Source organism: Phascolarctos cinereus, unplaced genomic scaffold, assembly GCF_003287225.1.
Source record: "Phascolarctos cinereus isolate Bilbo 61053 unplaced genomic scaffold, phaCin_HiC Scaffold_726;HRSCAF=1367, whole genome shotgun sequence".
NCBI lineage: Eukaryota > Metazoa > Chordata > Mammalia > Diprotodontia > Phascolarctidae > Phascolarctos > Phascolarctos cinereus.
This window is the reverse complement of record NW_027556098.1, coordinates 299790772-299813824: the sequence shown is the minus strand read 5'-3', so window position 1 is coordinate 299813824 and position 23053 is coordinate 299790772. Positions and strand designations below refer to the sequence as shown.

The 23053-nt window shown below is 37.8% G+C and overlaps 1 protein-coding gene across 3 annotated transcripts in view; it reads right to left on the bottom strand.

Annotated features, from left to right (window-relative positions):
• The window catches only part of ACAT1 (acetyl-CoA acetyltransferase 1), a 44459-nt gene extending 21532 nt beyond the window's left edge, over positions 1–22927 (bottom strand). Inside the window, exons 1-5 of one of the 3 annotated variants that reach the window (XM_020996158.2) lie at positions 22752–22927; positions 10532–10579; positions 8808–8925; positions 3280–3375; positions 2441–2541 (exon numbers count right to left, since the gene is read on the bottom strand). In XM_020996158.2, the coding sequence (XP_020851817.1) occupies positions 2441–2541; positions 3280–3375; positions 8808–8925; positions 10532–10579; positions 22752–22814 (426 nt within the window). In that variant the 5' untranslated portion in view covers positions 22815–22927. Of the gene's footprint in view, positions 1–2440; positions 2542–3279; positions 3376–8807; positions 8926–10531; positions 10580–18846; positions 18868–22751 lie in introns of those variants that run through there. The other 2 variants (XM_078156843.1, XM_078156842.1) reach the window with 2 other exon arrangements.
• Between the last annotated feature and the right edge of the window lie 126 nt (positions 22928–23053).

The following is a 23053-nucleotide window of genomic DNA, read 5'->3' as shown; positions in this document are numbered from 1 at the left end:
GTAACTCAAGACCTTTCTCATTATTAGGGTAGTTAGAAGGAGTATATATAATCAGAGGGTACAGGTGTGAGTTGAATATGAAGGGATGATATCTAGAAAATAAAAGGAAGGGGTAAGAGAGGGATTTACTGGGAAAAAGAAAAAGGGAGAGGTAGACTGAGGTAAATTATCTCACATAAAAGAAGCAAGAAAAAGCTATTATAGTGGAGGAGAAGGGGGGGAAATGAGTGAACTTTATTTCCATCAAAATTGGCTCAAAGACAGAATTAACATACACACTCATTTGGGTACAGAAATCTATCTCACCCTATAGGAAAGCAGGAGGGAAAGGGGATAAGACAAGGGGGCTGTGATAGAAGGGAGGGCAGATTGGAAGTGGGGTCGTCGAAGCCAAACATTTTTGAGGAGGGACAGAATGAAAGGAGAGAGAGAACAGAACCAGGGGGAGGTAAGGGATAGAATGGAGGGAAATGTAGCTAGCAACAGTAACTGTGAAAAAAATTTTGGAGCAAGTTTCTCCAATAAAGGCCTCATTTTTCAAACATATAGAGAACTGAGTCAAATTTATAAAAAAAATAAGAGCCATTCCCCAATTGATAAATGATCAAAAGATAGGATCAGTTTTCAGGTGAAATAATCAAAGCTATCTATAGCCATGTGAAAAAAATACTCTAACTCACTATTGATTAGAGAAATGCGAATTACAACAATTCTGAGGTACTACCTCATACCTGGTTAGATTGGCTAATAGGACAGAAAAGGTAAATGACAAATGCTGGAGGGAGGATGTAGGGAAAGTTAGACTTAATACACTGTTGGTGGAGTTGTGAACTGATTCAACCATTCTATAGAGTGATTTGTAACTATATTTAAAGGGCTATAAAACCATGTATACCCTCTGACCGAGCAATACCATTGTATTGTATCTCAAAAGAGATTTTTAAAATGGGGGTGAAAGGGCCTATATGTACAAAATTTTTTATAGTAGTTCATTTCTGGGGGGCAAAGAATTCGAAATTGAGAAGATGTCCATTAACTGGGGAATGGCTGAACAAGTTATGGTATATAATTATGATGGAATTAGTACTATTGCACTATAAAAAATGATGATCAGGGTGCTCTCAGAAAAACCTGGGAAGACCTGCATGGGCTGATGCAAAGTGAAATGTACTGTGTACAAAGTAACCGCATTACTATAAGATGATCAGCTGTGAATGACTTGGCTATTCTCAGTAATACAATGATCCAAGACAACTCTGAAGGACTTATAATGAAAAATGCTATCCATCTCAAGAGAAAGAACTGATGGTGTCTGAATAAAGATGGAAACATACTTTTTAAAAAAATTTTTTTGAATTTTTTTTTTGTCTATGTTTTCTTTCATAACATGACTATTACGGATATGTTTTTCATATAACCTATATCAAACTGCTTGCCTTCTCAATGGAAGCGGGGGTGAGGAGGGAGGAAAGGAGAGAATTTGGAACTCAAAATTTTAAAAAACAAATGTTAAAAATTGCTTTTATATGTAACTGGGGGAAATTTTAAAATAAATGAATAAAGTAATCACAAAAAAATTTTTAAAAGAAAGAGTGGAGAGCTCCCACAAGAAAGTCCCAGAGTGGTCAGAAACTTATAGCATGGACCTTGGAAGCAACTAGAAACACAAATGTAAATTCCAGACAACATATTCCCAGGAGTTCCAAGGTCTTTGGCACTCTAACAAAAAAAAGAAAGAGGAGAAGGAGGAGCAGTTAAGGAGGCATACACTAAGTAAAGCAATAAAGGTATTTGGAAAATGTAGGGGGGAAAGTATATAAAATCATACATCAATTACCTATATAAAAAAAATACCTGGCAAATTTTTCTCAAAGTCATAGATAATTAACCAGTTACACAAAGGAGAGGTCAGTCATTAAATTCCTTGTACAAAGGCAGCCATGGCAGAAAACATAAAAAACTGGCCTTGAACCCTCAGTACCACCCAGGTTCCAGTCCTGCCTGACACATACTGACTGTGTGAGTCTGGGAAAGGCGGTAACACTGTGGTAGAAAAAGCACTACTCTGGAAGCCAAGGGACCTCTGTACTGGAGAATCTTGTTCAGTCTTGGCAAATGGATTTGTTTATAAGAGTTTTAAATGTTCACCATCTTTCAACAGCAGCTATAGTGTACTCTCATTTTTGTACCTCGACCTGTGACTGCATTGGTATACAGAATTCCCAGGTGAGGAAATGCACTCTACCAATGTCACGGGATATTACTCTGCAATGTAAAATCGATAGGGTTGTCTGGGGCATAGAGAGGCTAAATGCTTTGCCCAGGCTCACACAGATGGTTTTCCGACTCTAATGCCAGCTCTGCTGTATTAATAGCAGATTCTCACTCTGATGCCTCTGCTATTTTAATTATGAAATAAAAAAGTTAGCACTCCTCTTACCTGATGGCCACACATTAGGTTCTGAGCTGCCATCATAATAGATTTCATTCCTGATGCACAAACTTTATTGACAGTGGTGCATGGAACGGAGATAGGTAAACCTAGAATAAGGATAATTAAATCATTCTCCCAAATCACTCAGATATATTTTCCCAATTAAATATTACTACCAATTATCTAAGTGGAATAAAGCTGTACTTCCAGCACTGCCAGGGTACAATTTTAGTTGTAGATAAACTAAGCAGTCTACTACAGAACAAACACCCCACACACCCCCAAGAATATCTAATCCAAATTCCTCATTATAGACAGAATGGAACTGAAGCCCAGAGAGGCTGAATCACATATAGCCTAACGTCACACAGAAAACCTGGAGCACAGACAGGACTAAAAAGCAGGATTCTTCATTCCTAGTTCCACATTCTTTTCTTTTTCATTATACCATAATACCTCACCAACAATATTCCATCAGATTATAATGAACTATTATGTTACAAATATACATTTAGACAACAGCTTGCCTCATTGCAATTTTAAGATCTTCTAAACTTCAGAGCTTTAAAAAAAAACAAACGAGACCATGATTTTCTTACTGTAAGAAATACCCTCTACAAACAAAGACTGCCAACCGTTCCACAAGTTGCAGTCTTGGAGAGCTGCTTATAGCCCTAAGAGTTTGAGTGACTTATGCAGGCTCTCACAAAAAGTATGTGGCAGATATGGCACTTGAAAACAGGTCTTCCTGTCTCTGAGGACAGCTTTGTCCACTTTACCAATTGCCTTCTCACGAAAAGTAACTTAAGAAAGGCTAGGAAAAGTAACCAAAAAACTAATCATACCTGCTCCAAGCACAGCCTGCCTGGCTGGTGCTTGTCCTTCACCCCCCTGCAGAACATTGCCCATATATGCTTCTTTGATTTCTTCCTTGGGTATTCCTTAAAGCAATAACAATTAGCATGTCAGCATTTTATACAAGTCAATGAATAATTACCACATCACATAATGAAGCACTTGGCACCATTTGTTCTTAGTACTATTTCTCATTTGTTCAGTTTCAAGTTTTGTCCCCAAAGTAGCCTAACACATCTTCATAAAAATAAAAGAGGCTTAATTAATTTAAATATTTTATTACTTTCCTTTTTTTCCAATTGATTTATTTTTAGTTTTCAACATTCACTTCCACAAGATTTTGAGTTCCAAAATTTCTTCCTCCCTTCCTCCCACCCCAGTATGCCATGCATTCTGATTGCCCCTTCCCCAAATCTGCTCTCGCTTCTATTACCCTTCCCTTCTCTTATTCCCTTTCCCTTCTATTTTCCTATAGGGTAAGACAGATTTCTATACCCCACTACTTGTACATTTTATTTCCCAGTTGCACAAAGAAACAATTCGTTTTTAAAACTCTGATTTTCACATTCTCTCCCCTCTTCCTTCCCCTCACTGAGAAAGCAAGCAATTAGATACAGGTTACATATACGTAGTCATGCAAAACACTTCCATAACAGTCATGTTATGAAAGAATAACTCTATTTCCCTCCATCCTATCCCACCTTCCATTTATTCTATTCTCTCCTTTGTCCCTGTCCCTCCTCAAAAGTGTTTGCTTCTGATTATCCCCTCCCTTCTATCATCTCTCCCTCTCTTATCCCCTCCCCCACTACTTTCCTGTAGGGTAAGATAGATTTCTATACCCAACTGAGTGCATATGTTATTCCCTCCTCCAGCCAAATTCAATGAGAGTAAAGTTCACTCATTCCCTCTCACCTTCCGCCTCTTTCCCTCTACTATAAAAGCTTTTTCTTGCCTTTTATGTGAGATAATTTACCCCATTCTACCTCTCTCTTTCTACTTCTCCCAGTACAATCCTCTCTCACCCCTTAATTTTACTTTTTAGATATCATCCCTTCATATTCAACTCATCCTGTGCCCTCTCTGTCTATATATATTCCCTCCAACTACCCTAATACTGAGAAAGGTCTCGTGAGTTACAAATATCATCCTTCCACATAGGAATGTAAACAGTTCAACTTTAGTAAGTCCCCTATGATTCTACTTCCCTGTTTACCTTTTCATGCTTCTCCTGAGTCTTGTATTTGAAAGTCAATTTTTCTATCTAGCTCTGTTTTTTTCTCAAGAACACATTAAATTCCTCTAGGTCACTGAATGTCAGTTTTTCCCCTTATTGATTATACCTAAGTTTTGCTGGGTAGCTGATTCTTAGTTTTAATCCTAGCTCCTCTGACCTCTGGAACATCATATTCCAAGCCCTCCAGTCCCTTAACATAGAAGCTGTTAAATCTTGTGTTTCCTGATTGTGTTTCGACAACACTTGAATTGTTTCTTTTTGGCTGCCTGCAATATTTTCTCCTTGACCTGGGAACTCTGGAATTCCTGGGAGTTTTCCTTTTGGGATCTCATTCAGGAGGAATCCGTGGATTCTTTCAATTTCTATCTTACTCTCTGGTTCTAGAATATCGGGGCAGTTTTCCTTGATAATTTCTTGAAAGATGATGTCTAGGCTCTTTTTTTGATCGTGGTTTTCAGATAGTCCAATAATTTTTAAATGATCTCTCCTGGATCTCTTTTCCAGCCCATTTGTTTTTCCAATGAGATATTTCACACTGTCTTCCATTTTTCATTCTTTGGTTTTGTTTTATTGTTTCTTGATTTCTCATAGCTAATTTCTCAATTAGCTTCCAATTGCTCCATTCTAATTTTTAAGGAAGTATTTTCCTCAGTGAGGTTTTGGACTTCCTTTTTCATCTGGCCAATTCTGCTTTTTAAGGCATTCTTCTCCTCATTGGCTTTTTGGACCTCTTCTGCTATTTGGTCTAGTCTATTTTTTAAGGTGTTATTCTCTTCAGAATTTTTTGGGTCTCCTTTTTTTTCCTTTATTTATTTATTTTCATTAAATATAAATTTATTTATTTTTAGTTTGCAATATTTACTTCCACAAGATTTTGAGTTCCAAATTTTCACCCCATCTCACCCCTCCCCCACCCCAAGATGGCATGCATTATGAACATCCTTCCCCTAGTCTGTCCTCTCTTCTATCTCTCCCCCCTTCTCATATTCCCCTTCCCCTTCTATTTTCCTGTAGGGCAGGATAGACTTCTATACCCTGTTTCCTGTATTTCTTATTTCCCAGTAGCATGTGAAAACTTTTTTAAAAATATGTTTTTAAAACTTTAGGTTTCAAATTTTCTCCCTTTCTCCCTCCCCATGCATCCTCATTGAAAAAGCAAGCAACTCAATATAGGTTATACATGTGCAGTTATGCAAAACACTTCCATAGTAGACATGTTGTGAAAAACTAACTCTATTTCCCTTAATCCTATTCTGCCCTCCCATTTATTCTATTTTTTCTTTTGACCCTGTCCCTCCTCAGAAGTGTTTGCTTCTGATTATCCCCTTTCCCAATCTGCCCTCCTCTCTATCATCCCCCCTGCTCTCTTGTCCCCTTCTCCTCCTATTTTCCTGTACGGTAAGACAGATTTCCATACCCAACTGAATGTGTATGTTATTCCCTCCTTAAGCCAAATCCTATGAGAATAAGATTCACTCATTCCCTCTCACCTTCCCCCGTTTCCCCTCCAGTGTAAGAGACTTTTCTTTTCTGTTTTTTTTTTGTGAGATAATTTACCTCTCCCTTTCTTCTTCTCCGAGTATAATCCTCTCTCATCCCTTCATTTTATTCTCCAGATATGACCCCTTAATCTTCAACTCACACTGTGCCCTCTATCTATCTATCTATCTATCTACATACATATAATTTTTTTCCTCCAACTACCCTAATACTGACAAAGGTCTCATGGATTATAAATATCATCTTTCCATGCAGGAATGTAAACAGTTCAACCTTAATAAGTCTCTTACGATTTCTCTTTCCTGTTTACCTCTTCATGTTCCACTTGAGTCTTGTATTTGAAAGTCAAATTTTCTATTCAGCTCTGGTCTTTTCATCAAGAATGCTTGAAAGTCCTCTATTTCACTGAATGACCATTTTTTACTCTGAAGGATCATACTCAGTTTTGCTGGGTAGGTGATTCTTGGTTGTAATCCTATCTCCTTTGCCCTCTGGAATATTATATTCCATGCCCTGAAGTCCTTTAATGTAGAAGCTGCTAAATCTTGTGTTATCCTGATTGTGGTTCCACAGTACTTAAATTGTTTTTTTCTGGCAGCTTGTAATATTTTCTCCTTGAACTGGGAACTCTGGAATTTGGCTACAATATTCCTAGGAGTTTTCCTCTTTCAGGAGGAGATCTGTGGATTCTTTCAATTTCTATTTTGCCCTCTGGTTCTAAAATATCAAGGCAGTTTTCCTTGATAATTTCTTGAAAGATGATATCTAGGCTCTTTTTTTGATCATGGCTTTCAGATAGTACAATAATTTTTAAATTCTCTCTCCTGGATCTATTTTCCAGGTCAGCTGTTCTTCCAATGAGATATTTCACATTGTTTTCTAATTTTTCATTCTTTTGGATTTGTTTTACAGTGTCTTGATTTCTCATTAAGTCACTAGCTTCCAATTGCTCCATTCTAATTTTTAAGGAAGTATTTTCCTCAGTAATCTTTTGGACTTCCTTTTCCATTTAGCCAATTTTGCTTTTTAGGGCATTTTTCTCCTCATTGGCTTTTTGGACCTCTTTTGCCATTTGGGTTAGGCTATTTTTTAAGGTGTTATTTTCTTCAGTATTTTTTTGGGTCTCCTTTAGCAAGCTGTTGACTTGTTTTTCATGATTTTCTTGCATCACTCTCATTTCTCTTCCCAATTTTTCCTCTACTTCCTTTACTTGCTTCTCAAAATCCTTTTTGAGCTCTTCTATGACCTGAGACAAATTCCTGTTATTCTCGGAGGCTTTGAATGTAGGAGCTTTGGCTTTGTTGCCTTCTGATGCTTTTTGGCACTGTTTGCTCATCTTTCCAGCCAATTACTTGACTTTTTAACTCTTTGCTTGGGTAGGCTCTGCTTCCAGTGTAGAGGTTGTACTGTCCCAAGCTTCAGAGTTTTGTGCAGCTATTATCAGAGTTACTTCTAGGGACCTGTTTTCAGTTCTTCCAAGGTGGTATGATCTAAGGAGAGGTGTTTAATCTTACCCTTGTGCTCTGGTCTGTGAGTGACCACAAGCACTCTTTTCTGCCCTGGAACTGCGAGGAGGGTTCCCTCCCCAATGCTGCCACAAGCTCTGTGCCAGTGCTCCTCCTTATGACAGGACTGCCACTCAGGCCTGCATCCCAGATCCAAGTATGGGCAAAGCAAAAGAATCCTGCCTCAGTACCAGCAAGGAGATCCCTGTAATCTCCTTCTGATCAGTTGTTCAATCCCCTTACTGTGTGTAAGCTGAGAGCTCCAGGAGCAGCTACTGCTGCTATGGCTGCCAGCCTGGGGCTATGCTAGGGCCAGGGCTGGACCGTGCTTCTCTCTCACTCAGGTCTGACAGACCTTTCCCACTGAACTTCTAAAAACTGTCTTTGGCGTTCGTGGGTTGAGAAGTCTGGAAACTGCCACAGCTCCCCTTGATTCAATCCCTGAGGCCTTCTCCGGGTTTGCTGAGGTCCAGTCTGTCCTGGGGGTGGTCCACACTAAACTGCGCTCCTCTTTCAGCCTGGCACAACAGACCTCTCCTGTCAACCATCCAGATTGTCTTGGGCTGGAAGATGATGTTGTGAGAATCACTGCCTCCATCCAATGTTCCAGAGTCTTTGGCCTTTGTTCCTCAGCCTCCTGGTGTAGGTTTATGATCCCAGCTGCCTAGACTTACTTGCTCTTCTCTTCCTTCAGTGACTCCATGAAACGGATGTCTGAGTCACCCTCTAGATCCTTTCCTATCTAACTGTACTCTATCTAAATGTTCCTGTTACAACAATATCATGCAGCATTTATTATATATTGTCTTGTTATTTAATATTTTGTACATATCTAGCTTATGAATCCTAGAGAGACAGACTGCATTTCATTACTTCCTTTTTTCCTAATAGTACCCGGCAGAGCATTATGTATTTAGGAAGGACTGAATATTTATTAAGGGAAGGGAGGGGAGGAAATAAGGGGCATACATATTTATTAAGCACTAACTATGTAACCAGACACTGTGCTCAGTACTTTACAAATATGACTTCATTTGATCCTTACAACAACCCTGTGAGGTAGGTGTAATTGTTATCCCCATGTTACAGCTGAGGAAACTAAGGCAGACAAAAGTTAAGTGATTTGCCTAGTCACACAGCTAGCAAGTGTCTGAGGTTAGATTTTAACTCCCTACTTCATTACTTACTTCTTACTTTATACTCAGTAGTCAATCCACTATGACACAAACTCCCTCCATTACCCACCCCCTGACCCCAGCACAGAACAGCTACATACCTGCTGCTTCAATGGCTCCTTGAATTGCTATGGAACCAAGTTTAGTAGCTGCAAGTGAGGAAAGAGATCCTAGAAAAGATCCAATAGGCGTCCTTTTGGCACTGACTATGACTACTTCCTAATAGGACAGAATTTAGTAAAAATTACATAAATAATAATTCTAAATCATTTTATAAATTAACATATATAAATATACCTAAGGAAGAAATGTATTTTTAAGATTCTCCGAACTGTAATCAAGGAGACAAGTAATATCACACTTAATACCAAAAACTTCCTTGGCCACTGGGTGCCAGACCCAGAACTTAAGACAACTACAAGATATCACATTTGATCCCGAGCCTCAGACCAAACACTTGATACTTACTAGCTGTGTGACCCTGGGCAAGTCACTTAACCCCAACTGCCTTAAAAAAAAAATCACATTTGACTGACATATATCCATTATTTTCCCCCTATGACAATTTCTTCTGCATTCAGTTATGTGATCAATCAATAAAGTAAGTTTAAACTCAGAAAGTAAACAAAAATTCTGAAAGGGTTTGTCCTTTTTTAACTGAAAAATAAATCCCTCCACTTTATTTTATTTATTTTTTTTGGTGAGGCAATTGGGGTTAAGTGACTTGCCCAGGGTCACACAGCTAGTAAATGTCAAGTGTCTGAGGGTGGATTTGAACTCAGGTCCTCCTGATTCCAAGGCCAGAGCTCTATCCACTGAGCCACCTAGCTGCCCCAATAACTCCACTTTAAAGGGTATCCTACACTACAAGAATGTTTGGAGAGAGTCCTTAAGACTAAGCAAGCAATCCGTTCTCCCTGTAACAAAAGCAAGGGTACTCTTCTTCCACTGACTCCAAACTCTCCTATTTAGCCCTAGACAAAATGAAGAATTACTCTGTTAGCAGAAAAATTTTACTGACTTTCGTCAGAAACAATGTAAAACATCCTGCCAAATCACACATAAAACAATACATTTAAAAATAATAACAAACAATTCTCTTTTATATATAGCCCTTCATAATATAAGGTTTTCCTCACAACACACCTTTGTCATAGTCCTCTGGAATTTCCATGATGAAAGCTGTGATAAGACTTAGAGAACCAGAGTTATATGGTAGCACAAGGACAAAATAGAGAAAATTCCCTATAACATAAAAGCTATGAAAATGAACAAGAGCCCCAGGTTTAAAGTAGAACACTCTGCTATGGACAGGGAAGATACGTATCTTGGAGCAAACTGGGCTGAATATTTTATTTCTTAACAATCTAAGAATTCAGATTTTCCTCAAGACATGAGTACGGAACAATGACCCAAGATTATTCCAAAGGACTTAAGATAAAAAATGCTATCCACCTCCAGAGAAAGAACTGATGGAGTCTGAATACATATCAATGCATACTTTTTAAAATTTGATTTTCCTTAGGGTTTTTTTTTTCTTTTTGTCTGGGCTTTCTTTCACAACATGCCTAATATCTATATCAAATTGTTTGCCTTCTCAATGAGGGAGGAGAGGACGGAGAGGATTTAAAACTCAAAATTTTTCAAAAAGAATGTTAAAAATTGTTTACATGTAATTAGGGGAAAAATAAAATATTAAATTAAAAAAAGACCTAAGCATGGAGTGATCATAGAAGTAACTTGCTATATTAATTGATGCTGAAATATATGTATCATTTTAACATTATAAATCTAGATGTCAAAAAATATGGATTTTTGTACTTACATTCAAACTGGTGTTCAGTGCATAGCTCCGGTGCACAAAATTCAGTTCCTGTAATGGAAATATGTTTATAAATGTATAATACAAATAATGTCAAGTACCAAGATACTCTGTCACAAAAAATTACCTGGTTGCAGGTTTAATTTTAAAGTTTATCATCTTGAAATATCTAAATTGTTCATTTAAACTAGACAAAAGCATATTTACTTAAAGTGTAGTCTGAAATATATAAAACATCTCTAGATGATTCTATATTACATAAGCAGCCTTAACAATTCATCTATTTACTACATAATGGAAAAAGTTTTTGAGATGGGCAAGGAGAAATGATGGATTGTTTTCTTTGTCTTTGTCTTCCTACTTTGTTCTCAAGAATAGCTGCCAACAAGATCAAAATCTAGAAATGTAGATCATTTCTTGGAAAATGCCCATTTTTTCTTTACACATAGAGAGTGTTCAATCTTTCCATTTTCATTTATTTTTTTTATTTTTTATTTTTTAGGCAATTGGGGTTAAGTGATTTTGCGCAGGGTCACACAGCTAGTAAGTGTCAAATGTTTGGTCAGAGACCGGATTTGAAAGCAAGTCCTTCTGACTTTAGGGCTGGTGCTCTATCCACTGCACCACCTAGCTGCCCTAATCTTTCCATTTTTAAAGAAAGAAAAAAATCACAGTATAGTGATTCAATGAAACTCAGTTGACAGCCAGTGCCTTCTCCTCTCAAACTACTTTTTTGTTGGTATGTGTTTTATACATACTTACAGATGTACATGTTTTTTTCTCAAATGGAATTTAAGTTCCTTAAAGGCAAAGATTATTTTATTTTTATCTTTGTATCCATCCCAGTGTCTAGCACAGTGCCAGGATAAAGTAGATTACTAAATGCTAGATTGAAAAAAATGTATTGAGTGCTTCCTATATACAGAACTCTATATTAAGTGTTGGAAATACAGAGAAAAGCATAAGCGCATAGTCTTAGCCTGGCAGAACAGGAAAGGTATTTGTCTCTCAGCTTTACCACTCAAGATCTATTTCCCAAGAAGGTCACAGATAAAAGGAAAAGTTCCATATATACCGAAATATGTGTGGCAACAAAGAACTAGAATCTTTGACCATCAATTGAGAAATGTCTAAATCAACTGTGGTATAAAAATCTGATGGGATATTACAGTGGAGTAAGAAATAAATAATATAAATACTGGTGGTGGGAGGAGAGGGGGGAACATGGAAAGTATTAATATTTTAAATGAAGCAAAATTAATTAAGCAGAATCAGGAAAACAACACACAGAAAGAATATAACAATGTATAACAATATAACAACGTAAAGAAAAAGAACAAAAATGCACTTGAACACTATGCAATTATAATGAAAACATGACCCTGAAGAGGAGATATGAGAATACACCTCCTTTTCTTTATGGACAATACTGGAGTTGGCTTGAATAGTAGAGGAATAGTGGACAGGAAGCTACTTAGAAGCCAGTTTCTGAGTTCAAGTCCCACCTCTGATATACAAACCTAGGCAAGTGTCACTTAACTCTCTGGGAAACTCTCTCTAAGACTGTAAGTAGTAGAAAAGGTGTAGACATGCGTAGGCAAAAGGAGTTCCCTACTGCAGTGAAGTCACAGGCTAATAAGTTCCTTTCCCAAATTTCATTAAATACAGAGATTAGTTGTGGGTACACTGTAATTTTTATTATATTAATCCCACCCCATCCATGAACGCTACATATTTCTCCATTTAGTTCTTGTTTTCTTTCCTTCAGTCGCTATCCCATTATAGTTGTCTTTAGACAAGTCATGTGCATTTCTAGTTAAATTCTCAAATATTTGATGGTTTTTGTCATTACTGAAAATAGGATTTCTTTTTTTAATTCATGGAATTCATGGGAGAAGCACTTACAAAGCACTTAATGCAAAGAAATGTTTTAAGAGCTAGGGATACAAATAAAAAAGTGCAATAGTTTCTGCTCTCAAGGTGCTCACATTATTTTTTTTTCTTGAAAATTTACTTATTTTTAGTTTTCAGCATTCACTTCCATAAGACTTTGAGTTTTTAATTTTCTCCTTCTCCCACTCCTCTCCCTCACCTCCCAAGATGGCATGCAATGTGATATTGGCTCCTCTTATACATTCATATTAAGCAATTAGAACTAATGGGAGGAAACCATGAGAATGAAGCATTAAAACAAAACAACAAAGGAAAAGGAGAGCAAATAGTATGCTTCCATCTGCATTCAGACTCCTGAGTTCTTTCTCTGGATGTGGTTAGCAATTTCCATTGTGAGTCTTTTGAAGTTGTCTTAGATCCTTGCATTGCTGAGAAGAGCTAACTAAGTCTATCAAAGTCAATCATTGCACAATGTGACTATTATTACTGTGTATAATGTTCTCCTGGTTCTACTCATTTCATTCTGCATCTGTTCATGTAAGTCTTTCTAGGTTTTTTTTGAAGTCTGCCTGCTCTGGGGCAGCTAGGTGGCACAGTGGATAGAGCACCAGCCCTGAAGTCAGGAGGACCTGAGTTCAAATAACACTTACTAGCTATGTGACCCTGGGCAACTCACTTAACCCCAACTGCCTCACCAAAAAAAACCAGAAAACAACAAACAAACAAAAATGAAGTCTGGCTGCTCATCATTTCTTATAGCATAACAGTATTCCATTATATTCATATACCACAACTTGTTCAGCCCCATTTGATGGGCATCCCCTCAATTTACAATTCTTTGCCACCACAAAAAGAGCTGCTATAAATATTTTTTGTATATGTGGGTCTTTTTCCTGTTTTTATGATCTCTTTCGGATACAGACCTAAAAGTGGCATTGCTGGGTTGAAAGGGTATGCATAATTTTATAGCCCTTTGGGCATAGTTTCAAATTGCTCTCCATAGGTGCTCACATTCTGATGGGCAAAAAAAGATGGATTCAGGAGCAAGTCAGATGGAAAAGTCCCACGGTCCTTAAGAGGCAGAGATATAGGAGATGTTAATGCCTCTTCTTTAATATGATTTCCAATGTCAAATCATATTCATTTCTGAGGTTGAAATACTTTAACAGTGCCAAGGTTTGACTCTGGTAATAAGAACTTTCACTTCTCGGTCTTCAACAGCCATGGCTGTAGCACCTCCAGGAACAAATGCCAGGGTGCATCTCCAAAGAGGTAGCTTCCCAAGACAATGGCTGCTGGCACTGAACTGGAAGCATTGCTACTCCCAAGGCTCTTTCTTCAAGGTCTTGGGCTCTTTCAGTCTGAGGTCTGAGGGGAGACAGTCATCAAGATGGTGATGGTGATAGTGGTGATGGTGGTTTGACATGCCAAGAACCTGCTGCCTCTTTTTAATTACATTTTTATATTAACTGTTAGTAAATGAGAATTGCAAATGACTTTTATGAGTTAGTTTTATATCCTGTGATCTTGCTGGATCTAATGTAGGAATGGGAAACCTCTTCATATTGGAAGACTGCATTAATACTTAGCTGTAAGACTGCATTCAAGAAACTTCAATTAGGGGTCAGCTAGGTGGCACAGTGGATAGAGCACAGGCCCTGAAGTCAGGAGGACCTGAGTTCAAATCCAGCCTCAGATACTTGACTCTTACTAGCTATGTGACCCTGGGCAAGTCACTTAACTCCACTGCCTAGTCCCCTCCCCCCCAAAAAAAGGAAAGTAACTTCAATTAGATATACTTAAAAATGTATGGTATTTTGTAAAACTCTAACTACTTATGTACTTAATAATTTCAAAAATTTTAAAGTTAACTAACCTTTTAATGACTTTGTTGTGTCTGCTTTTTGTTGGAAAGCATCTGAATATTTGGTTGCAGCATGGAGGTCCAAAGCTTCAGCTGATCCTCTAGATGGGTATCAGTAATTTGTGACCTTAAGAGCGTTCTTGATTTGTGTTAAGTAGGAGAATGTAGATTCTCAGTATTAAGTGGTTGAAAAGCAAGAAAGCATTTTTCAGGCATGTTGCTGAAGGTGTGGGTATTCTACTATATTTCTCCATATTTCAACTGGCTCTTTTTTAGCATCGAACAATGACGTTAAATGTAATCTACTGAGAAGCTCAAACAATTCCATCTGTAGTTCTTTAGATGACTTGGTGATGTCAACTAGGTGAGGCTGAAGTGCTAATTTGAGTGTGATGTCATGATTCTCAAAGTCAGTGAACTTGTCATTATATTCTCCAATTAATAGGTCTATAACAGGTACACATTCTTCAAATGATTCACATATATCATCCTGCTCATCAATGATCTTTGCTAACTGGGGAAAACGTTCATCTGAAATTTAGAGATGTTTTGAAAACATAGTTTTCAAAATGCTTGTATATTTTTTTTTGCCACATCATATACAGACTTAGTTTTTTTGATTTGACATATCACACAGAAATGCAGCATTCCTATAAAAATCTTCTTTCAATAATTTGTATTGCTAATTCTGTTCCTCACAAAATTTAACTATCTGTTCTCACAGAGAGAAAATTTTGGCTAACACCTGTCCCTGTGATAGCCAATGCACTTCAGAATGATACAGCAAATTCACACTGAATACCTCATCATTCAACTTCAGCACGTTACAAAACTGATGATGCCATGTTGCATTTGCATGAATATAGTTAACAATACTTTTACTTGTTGCAAAGTGTCACTTAGGATAGCAGTTTTAGGCACAGAGATTTTGCTAATTCAAGATACAATGAAATGAGAGCATCTGGATCTGTTAATACTTTTTTGTGTGTGCAATAAACCCTTCATGTTTTCCTTTCGTGGAAGGTGTACCTTCTCTATATACATTCACTAAATTTACCAAATTCAGTCCAACTTCTTGACATTTATCTTGAAAGTTGTTGAAGATACCTATTCCCCACGTTCTGTTCACAAGAGTGCCCAAAGAGAGTAACTCTGTAGCAAAGAAAATCTTCTGTTATGACCCAAATGAAGTATTAGAACCTGCACCAAGTCAGTAACATCAGTTGATTCATCCAAAGTGGTTGAAAAATATATATTTTCCATTTGATGTATTGCATGAAGTTGTTCTGTTAAAGTGAAGACTAATTCATGCTGATGATCAGTTATGGTCTCCTTGAAAGAGGCAGTTGTTTGCATTTTGAAACATTATCAAGGTCTAAACATCCTAACAATTTCAACAATGCATTCTTTCACAATTTCTGTATCATTGAATGGCTTCCCTTTTTTCCAGAGTATATAAGCTACTTTATAAATTGCTTCAGTGGCCTTATTTCCAGGTCTCACTGCAGCCTGAAATAACTGTCTTTGCTTTTGCTTCCTATATTTTAATTTCTTTTGTGCCTCTCCCTCTAATTTAAAATATGTATGGTCCTTATGAGTATTATAATGCTGATGAGCACTGAATTTCTTTAACATTGATATTGCAGTATCACAAAGCAAGCAAATCTTCTTATCTTTAGCAGAAACAAGATAATATTGCAATTCCCAATTCTCATTAAAAAAATCTGTTTTCTTCCTTTCTCTTGGTCTTCTTTGACATGAGCTGTTAAGCAGACAGAATTAAAAAATACTGTGCAACTAAATTCCACTTCAAACAGAAACACAGTGCACCACTGTCAAAAGCTGATAACAGACTGGCTTACTAGACCCCATAAACTCCTGCCAACCAGGAGTGATAATGTGATAATGGCACCTGTTACGCAGGGGAAGGTAGAACTAAATCATGAGCACCACAGCCATCAATCTAACCCTTATGGCTTACTAATGTTCTAACTGTGCCAGTCAATCTGGGAGGATTATTTCATTAAAACTTATTTTATTCTTTGGTATTTTAAATACATTCATTTTAAAAATAAAATAAATGTAAAAGATAAAACAAAAATGTATTAATAAAAACAAAAGGATTTGTTCTATACAATTTGGATTCAGTCAAAAGGCCAACTTTAAGGACCTAGAAGGCTACATGTGTCCTTAAGGCTGCAGGATCCCCACCCCTGATCTAATGTTTCCATTAATATTGTCTGAAGCAGTTGGATTTTCTAGATATAGTATTTTGTATGCAAACTCTATTTTCTGCAGACTTCTGCAAATTATATCCTTCATTTAAGATGCATTAAATCCCTCTAATTTTTTTCTTTCTTAATTTGAAACTGCTAGAATTTCAAATATCAAGTAAAAGAGATGAAAGGGTAAATTTGTTCTGCCTAAACAACCTTTCCCCACCACTCAGCATATATTACTGTTAATAATAAAGACTAACAAAACCTCTGATAACAAAGTGATTTATCCCAAAATAAATATTTACATGCAACTGAAAGCAGAATTATCTTTAACATTAGTGTTCCTCAATGAAAACCACCAACATGTCCCTGTGTATTTACTTTATACTATTTGTCTACCCTTCCTATCTCTCCCAGGTCACAGCTGTGCTCACCAGTTTCCAAAACAGTGACCATATCTTCCCTTTTCCATCTTCAAAGAGACATTGCTATCACAGATGCACTTTAGGAGAAAAGTACCATTAGGTACTTTTAGGAGTAAAAAGGAGAAAAAAATACCATTTTCCTCAAGGTGAGGGTGAACAGAATTCTAGACTAAGAATCCAACTAATGTTGGAATTAGCATGTTACAGGCAGAGGAATGCCATTCAAAAATATAGGTAAGCCAATACATATTTGGCTTGGTAGAAGGAGTTTAATGAAATCACAGGTCTATTAACGTAACCTCCTCCTCCCACCCAAAAAAAAAATGGGCAAGACATTGTGCAAACAGAGTTTAGAGTCTCCTGTCTTTCAGTAATTATCAAAACCATTCGGCACTGGCTAAGAAATAGTGTGGTGGATCAGTGGAATAGGTTAGGTACATAAGTCTGTTCGATAAACCCAAAGACTCCAGCTTCTGGGATAAGAATTCACTATTTGATAAAATCTACGGGGAAAACTGGAAAATAGGATAGCAGAATCTAGGCACAGACCAACATCTCACACTGTATACCAAGATAAAGTCAAAATGGGTACATGATTTAGACACAAAAGGTGATACACAAGCAAATGAGGAGATGAAGGAATAGTTTACCTGTCAGATCTATGGAGAAGGGAAGAATTTATGACCAAACAAGAGATAGAGAACATTGTGAAATGTAAGATGGATAATTTTGATTATATTAAACTAAAAAGGTTTTGCACAAACAAAACCAGTACTACCAAGATTAAAAGAAAAGCAGAAAGCTGGGAAAGCTAGTGTTTCCGAGAAAGGCCTCATTTCCCAAACATATAGAGAACTGACTAAGAATACAAGTCATTCCCCAGTTGATAAATGGTCAAAGGATTGAAATAGGCAGTTTTCAGATGAAGAAATTAAAGCTGTCTATAGTCATGAAAAAATGGTCTAAATCACTATAGAGAAATGCAAATCAAAACAACTCTGAGGTACCACTTCACTCCTATTAGATTGGCTAACAAATGCTGGAGAAGATGAGGGAAAATTGGGACACTAATGCATTGTTGGTGGAGTTGTGAACCGATCACTGATCCAACCGTCCTGGAGAGCAATTTGGAACTATGGCCAAAGGGCTTTATAAAACTGTGCATACCCTTTGATCCAGCAATTCCACTAGGTGTATATGCCAAAGATATCATAAAAAAGGGAAAAGGAACATCACGTACAAAAATATTTAAAGCAGCTCTTTTTGTGGTGGCCAAGAACTGGAAATTGAGGGGATATCCATAACTGGGGAATGGCTGAACAAGTTGTGGTATATGAATGTAATGAAATACTATTATTCCATAAGAAATGATGAGCAGGTGGATTTCTGAAAAACAGAGAAAGACTTACACGAACTGATGCTAAATAAAGTGAACAAAACCAGGAGAACACTGTACACAGTAACAGCAACATCGTACAATAACCAACTATTGACTTCACTCTTCTCAGCAATACAACGATCCAAGACAATTCCAAAAGACGCATAATGAAAAATGCTAACCATACCCAGAGAAAGAACTATGGAGTCTGAATGCAAATCGAAGAATATTATTTTCACTTTTTTTGTTTTTTTCTTTCTCATGGCTTTTCCCTTTGCTTTGATTCTTCTTTCACAACATGACCAATGTGGAAAGATGTTTAACATGATTGTACATGTATAACCTATATCAGATTGCTTGCTGTCTTAGGGCAGAGGGTAGAAAGGAAGGGAGAAAAATTCAGAACTCAAAATCTTGTAAAAATTAATGTTGAGAACTATCTTTACATGAAATAGGAAAAAATAAAACACTTATTAAGTGGAAAAGAAATAAACAACAAATTAATTAATTGATTGATTAATTTTTAACAGAGTTCCTACCTTCAAAACACCTGTTTTCCCAAGAGAGGAAACACCACATGTATACAGATAAGCATACTGTACAGTATAGTAAGAGCAAAGAAGAGATCAAGACAATCGGTTGTAGGAAACTCTGAGGAGAAAAAAAAAAAAGGAAACAGAGAGGGGAAGGAAAGGAGATGCAGGAAAAAAGAAAACTCAACTCTTCACAGGACTGGCAACTGAGCTGAGCCTGGCAAGAATTTTGACAGATTTCATTCCTGGAAAAGAGCAGAGGCAAGAAATAGTATGTTGTCTTTGAACAATGAGTTATCTAGGGAGAATTATACTACGGCACAGCTTCAGCTTTAGGTACTAGCTAGCTGTGTGACTCCAGCAAGTCACTTAACCACAATTCCTCATCTGTAAAAGAGGGAATAAATCTACCTTTCAGGATTGTTGGGATGAAATAGACAGTATCTGCAAATCTTAAAGCTCTTATAAGTATTAGTTATTTTTAATATTATTATTTTTGTTAAATATAGAGCTGCAAAGGTAGACTGGAGCCATACTACAAAGGGCTTAAATGCGAGGAGTATGTTTTTCCTTATTGGCAAAAGGAAACCACTGAAAATTTTTAAAGAGAAATGAAATGGTCAGGGAAATCTCCTTTAATAGTTTCTCTTCTCACTACCTCTATTTTTAACTCTATCTTATTCCTTAGAGATTTTATATAAACCAAAACTCAACTATTACCTTTTTATGGAAGGACCACAAATTTTTTTTTCTCTCCAGCCTTGTCCTCCCTCTTCTTCTATGCTGAATTCAACTTGCAGCTCCAAAAACCTATTAAAGTTTTTCACTTGAATGCTGTTCAACATATCTAAAACCAAATTTATCTTATCTCCTCAAACCTCTACCAATAATCTGCTCCTCTTGATTTTCCCATTTCTGTTAGTTGCACACTATTTTCCCTCATCACCAAAGTTTGACATCATCTTTGACCTCTGTGTCTTATGGAAACACAACTGGTCACTAAAATCACCCCACTCCTATTATTATCTCCCTTCTCATTCCCATTGATGCCATTGGACTACAGTACTTTAATTCAAACCTAGACAATAACATTCCATTGTCTTACAATATAGTCTGCCAGGCTGTCTTTTCCCTTTCTAATCCATCCCTACATACCAATACCACATTAAGATAATTCATATACTCAAATGGATCTGTGATCTCATAGCTTTGGATTTTCCCTCCAGTAATACAGATCATGGCTAATCTATGTCTTATCATCCTCCAAAATTCTTGTTCACATCCTCCTACAAGGTGGACAAAGGGGGAAATCAACCCAATGTGTTGGATGCCTTCCTCAATTTCTCCTGGTATCAGTGAAGATATGGGCACTCTGGTTGTCCAACTGTCATCTGTCAGACCCCCGACATGTGACCAACTAAACTTTTTTTTCTGTCATATTTTTCTTGGTAATATATCCTTTACTCCTATTCATCAAAGTTCCTCATGTCATGTCCTCTCCCATTTCCTTCTGTATAATAGTAATTTTCAATTCCTCAGAAACTGTGTTCCCTAACCTCAGTGGCATAACAATACTACCAACATACTGATATGATATGGTTAAAAAAAATACTGGTTAAAATTTAAAATGCAGGCCTTTGTTTCTTAGAGAGGTATTGACTTATTAAAAGAACTGCAATTTTCGAATGGCAATCCAGCCAGTTTTCCTCCTCCTGCTGAATTCAACTTGTCTATTTATGCTGTCTACACTATATAAATTGAAATTCATCCAACTATATCAATCTGAGAAATACCCATTCTTCATCCATTTGGTTCTTCCTTTGTGGACTAACTGGCCAACCTTTTCCCAGTGGTTAAGATAATAATGTTCTGGAACTTGATGCAACCAGCCTAATCTACAATCTACAAAAGGAGCACCTGGAATATGTTATCTGGGACATCTTCACTTGGGAATCTTTCATCAACTTAAGACTATTTTATGTACATAATTCCTCCATTACACTGGCAAACAATTTTTGGCAGTACATATCTCCCTGTCTTATTTCACCTAACATTTATGACCAGAGAATCAATGAAGGAGGTTACTTCTAATATTTTTTTCAAGGAATCTTGAATGACTTTTAAGATTTATGGATGGGAGACATCTTGTTAGAAAAGAACCTCTAAAGGATATGTTTTACTAGACTAATTTTCATAATATACCTTTCACATCACTCCCTGTCTAAAAACTTTCAAACCCCCTTTCTACCATCATCACCTTCCCCCTTTCTAGTCTGCTACTCAAAGCCTTCCCAATCTGCTAGTTGCTAGAGGTATAAAGACAAAAATGAACAGTCCCCAGACCTTAAATAGCTTGATTCTATCGCGTGATGCATCACCAGCAAAGTTTCTTTTGATCCTCTCCCCATACTATACAACAATGCAAAAAATAATTCCTCCCTTTCCTTACCTCCCAACTTTCTAATGGCAATCCAGCCAGCTTTCCTCCTCCTGCTGAGTTCAACTTGTCTTGTTTGTCAGTTGAGTCTTTTATTTCACATTATCACAGAGTATCAGAGTTAGGGGGAAGGGAAGGAAATAAACATTTATACAGCACCTACTATGGGCTAGCGCCAAGCACTCTGCTAAGTACTTTTACTAACCAACTAGTCTCCAATACCTTCATTTTAAATATAAAGAAAATGAGGTAATAAGTGGCAGTGCTTGGATTTAGATCCAAGTCTAATAAGACCAGGCTTTTCTCCCTGCTATGCCAACTCCAATACTATTCTGTACTACAGACATTCAGTACAAGTCTTATTCTCCGTTAAAACGCTGGATGCTCTTTGAAAGTACTGCATTTCATAGACTTGTGTATTACATAATGCTTTGCCCTGTCTGTACTTAATTAATAATTACTGAAAGGTTTAATCACAGGTACCTGGTACACATGTATTTCTTTAAAAATATTCTTTTCAGGAGCTTTACTGTCTCCAAAGAGGGTATCATTTCTTTCAGTCATCTGGCATTTCTTACCCTTTCCACTCATCCAAAAAGTACCAAATTTAAAATAAAGATGACAAATCATACAAAAGAAACAAAACTAGAAATCCATGAAACTCTTCAACCAATCCCTGAACTTTACAACTAAACGGACAAAAGAAACAAAATCCCTCTATGAAGTCAGCAGCTTTATCCTGGGGCTCTTCAATACTGTCAAAGTCTAATTTTGTGAGATATTCCAGAAGATTCCTTTAAGGCAGCTCCTGACAGTCAGGAAGCAGAAAAGTGGTGACCTTGACAGCTGGGGTTGATATGGGAGGTTAAGGCAGAGGCCAGGGAAAATGAAATTGCCTTTCTTCCGGGTCACTACCACCACGTCCTACGCACCCTCCCTGCCTGGAATGTCCTACCCCTATCTCACTTTTGCTCATTTCCCTGACTCCAATTCCAACTTCTGAAGGAAGGCTTTCCGAGTCTCCGCAGCCGCCAGTGCTTTCCTCTTCCGTATTATACCTCCCATTGCTCTGTATATATCTCGTATGTACCCAGTAATTTCTATGCTGTCTCCTCCTCTGCGCCCCCCCCAAATACTTTGCACAGCGCCCAGCACACACAATAATCACTCAAAAACCCCTCATTGCTTTTGCCTTGCTCCTTGAGGAAAGGATCTGTGTTGGGTAAGGGAAGGAAGGGTCTTGCCGTAGTTCCTCCCACCACCCCCAGCGCTTAGCATTGTAAACAGCGCCAGAACATCGAGCCATTAGGGCCGGAGAAAATCCCGGACACGCGTCTGGTCTTATCGCCCTCCCCCTGATCCGGAAGCTGTCTCTTCGCCCGCCAAGTCTGCCCAGGGGCAGGGAAGCAGGAGAGCCTCCAGGCCCTGCCCGCCCTCCCGGGTACCTTTCAGCCCGACCGCGGGGGCTCCTTACCCGCAGCAGCTTGGGGAGCGGACCACCAGCCGAGAGAGACCCCCGAAAAGCCAACATCGCCATGTCTCGCAGCTATCTCGCCTGCTAGCGGAGGCGCTAACAGAAGGCACTAACCACCTCCAGCCAATCCAACAGAAAGGGACGCAAAGATAACACCCGCTTCCGGCCCCAGCTCAGTCTGTAGATCTCGGCTCGGAACGGTCTCCTTTACCTCCAAGGAGGCGGCCCACCACACCCCTCGCCTCAGCCAATAGATAGTGGCTCCCAGTTCAGTGAGACGCCATTGGCTGAGAGCCAGAAAA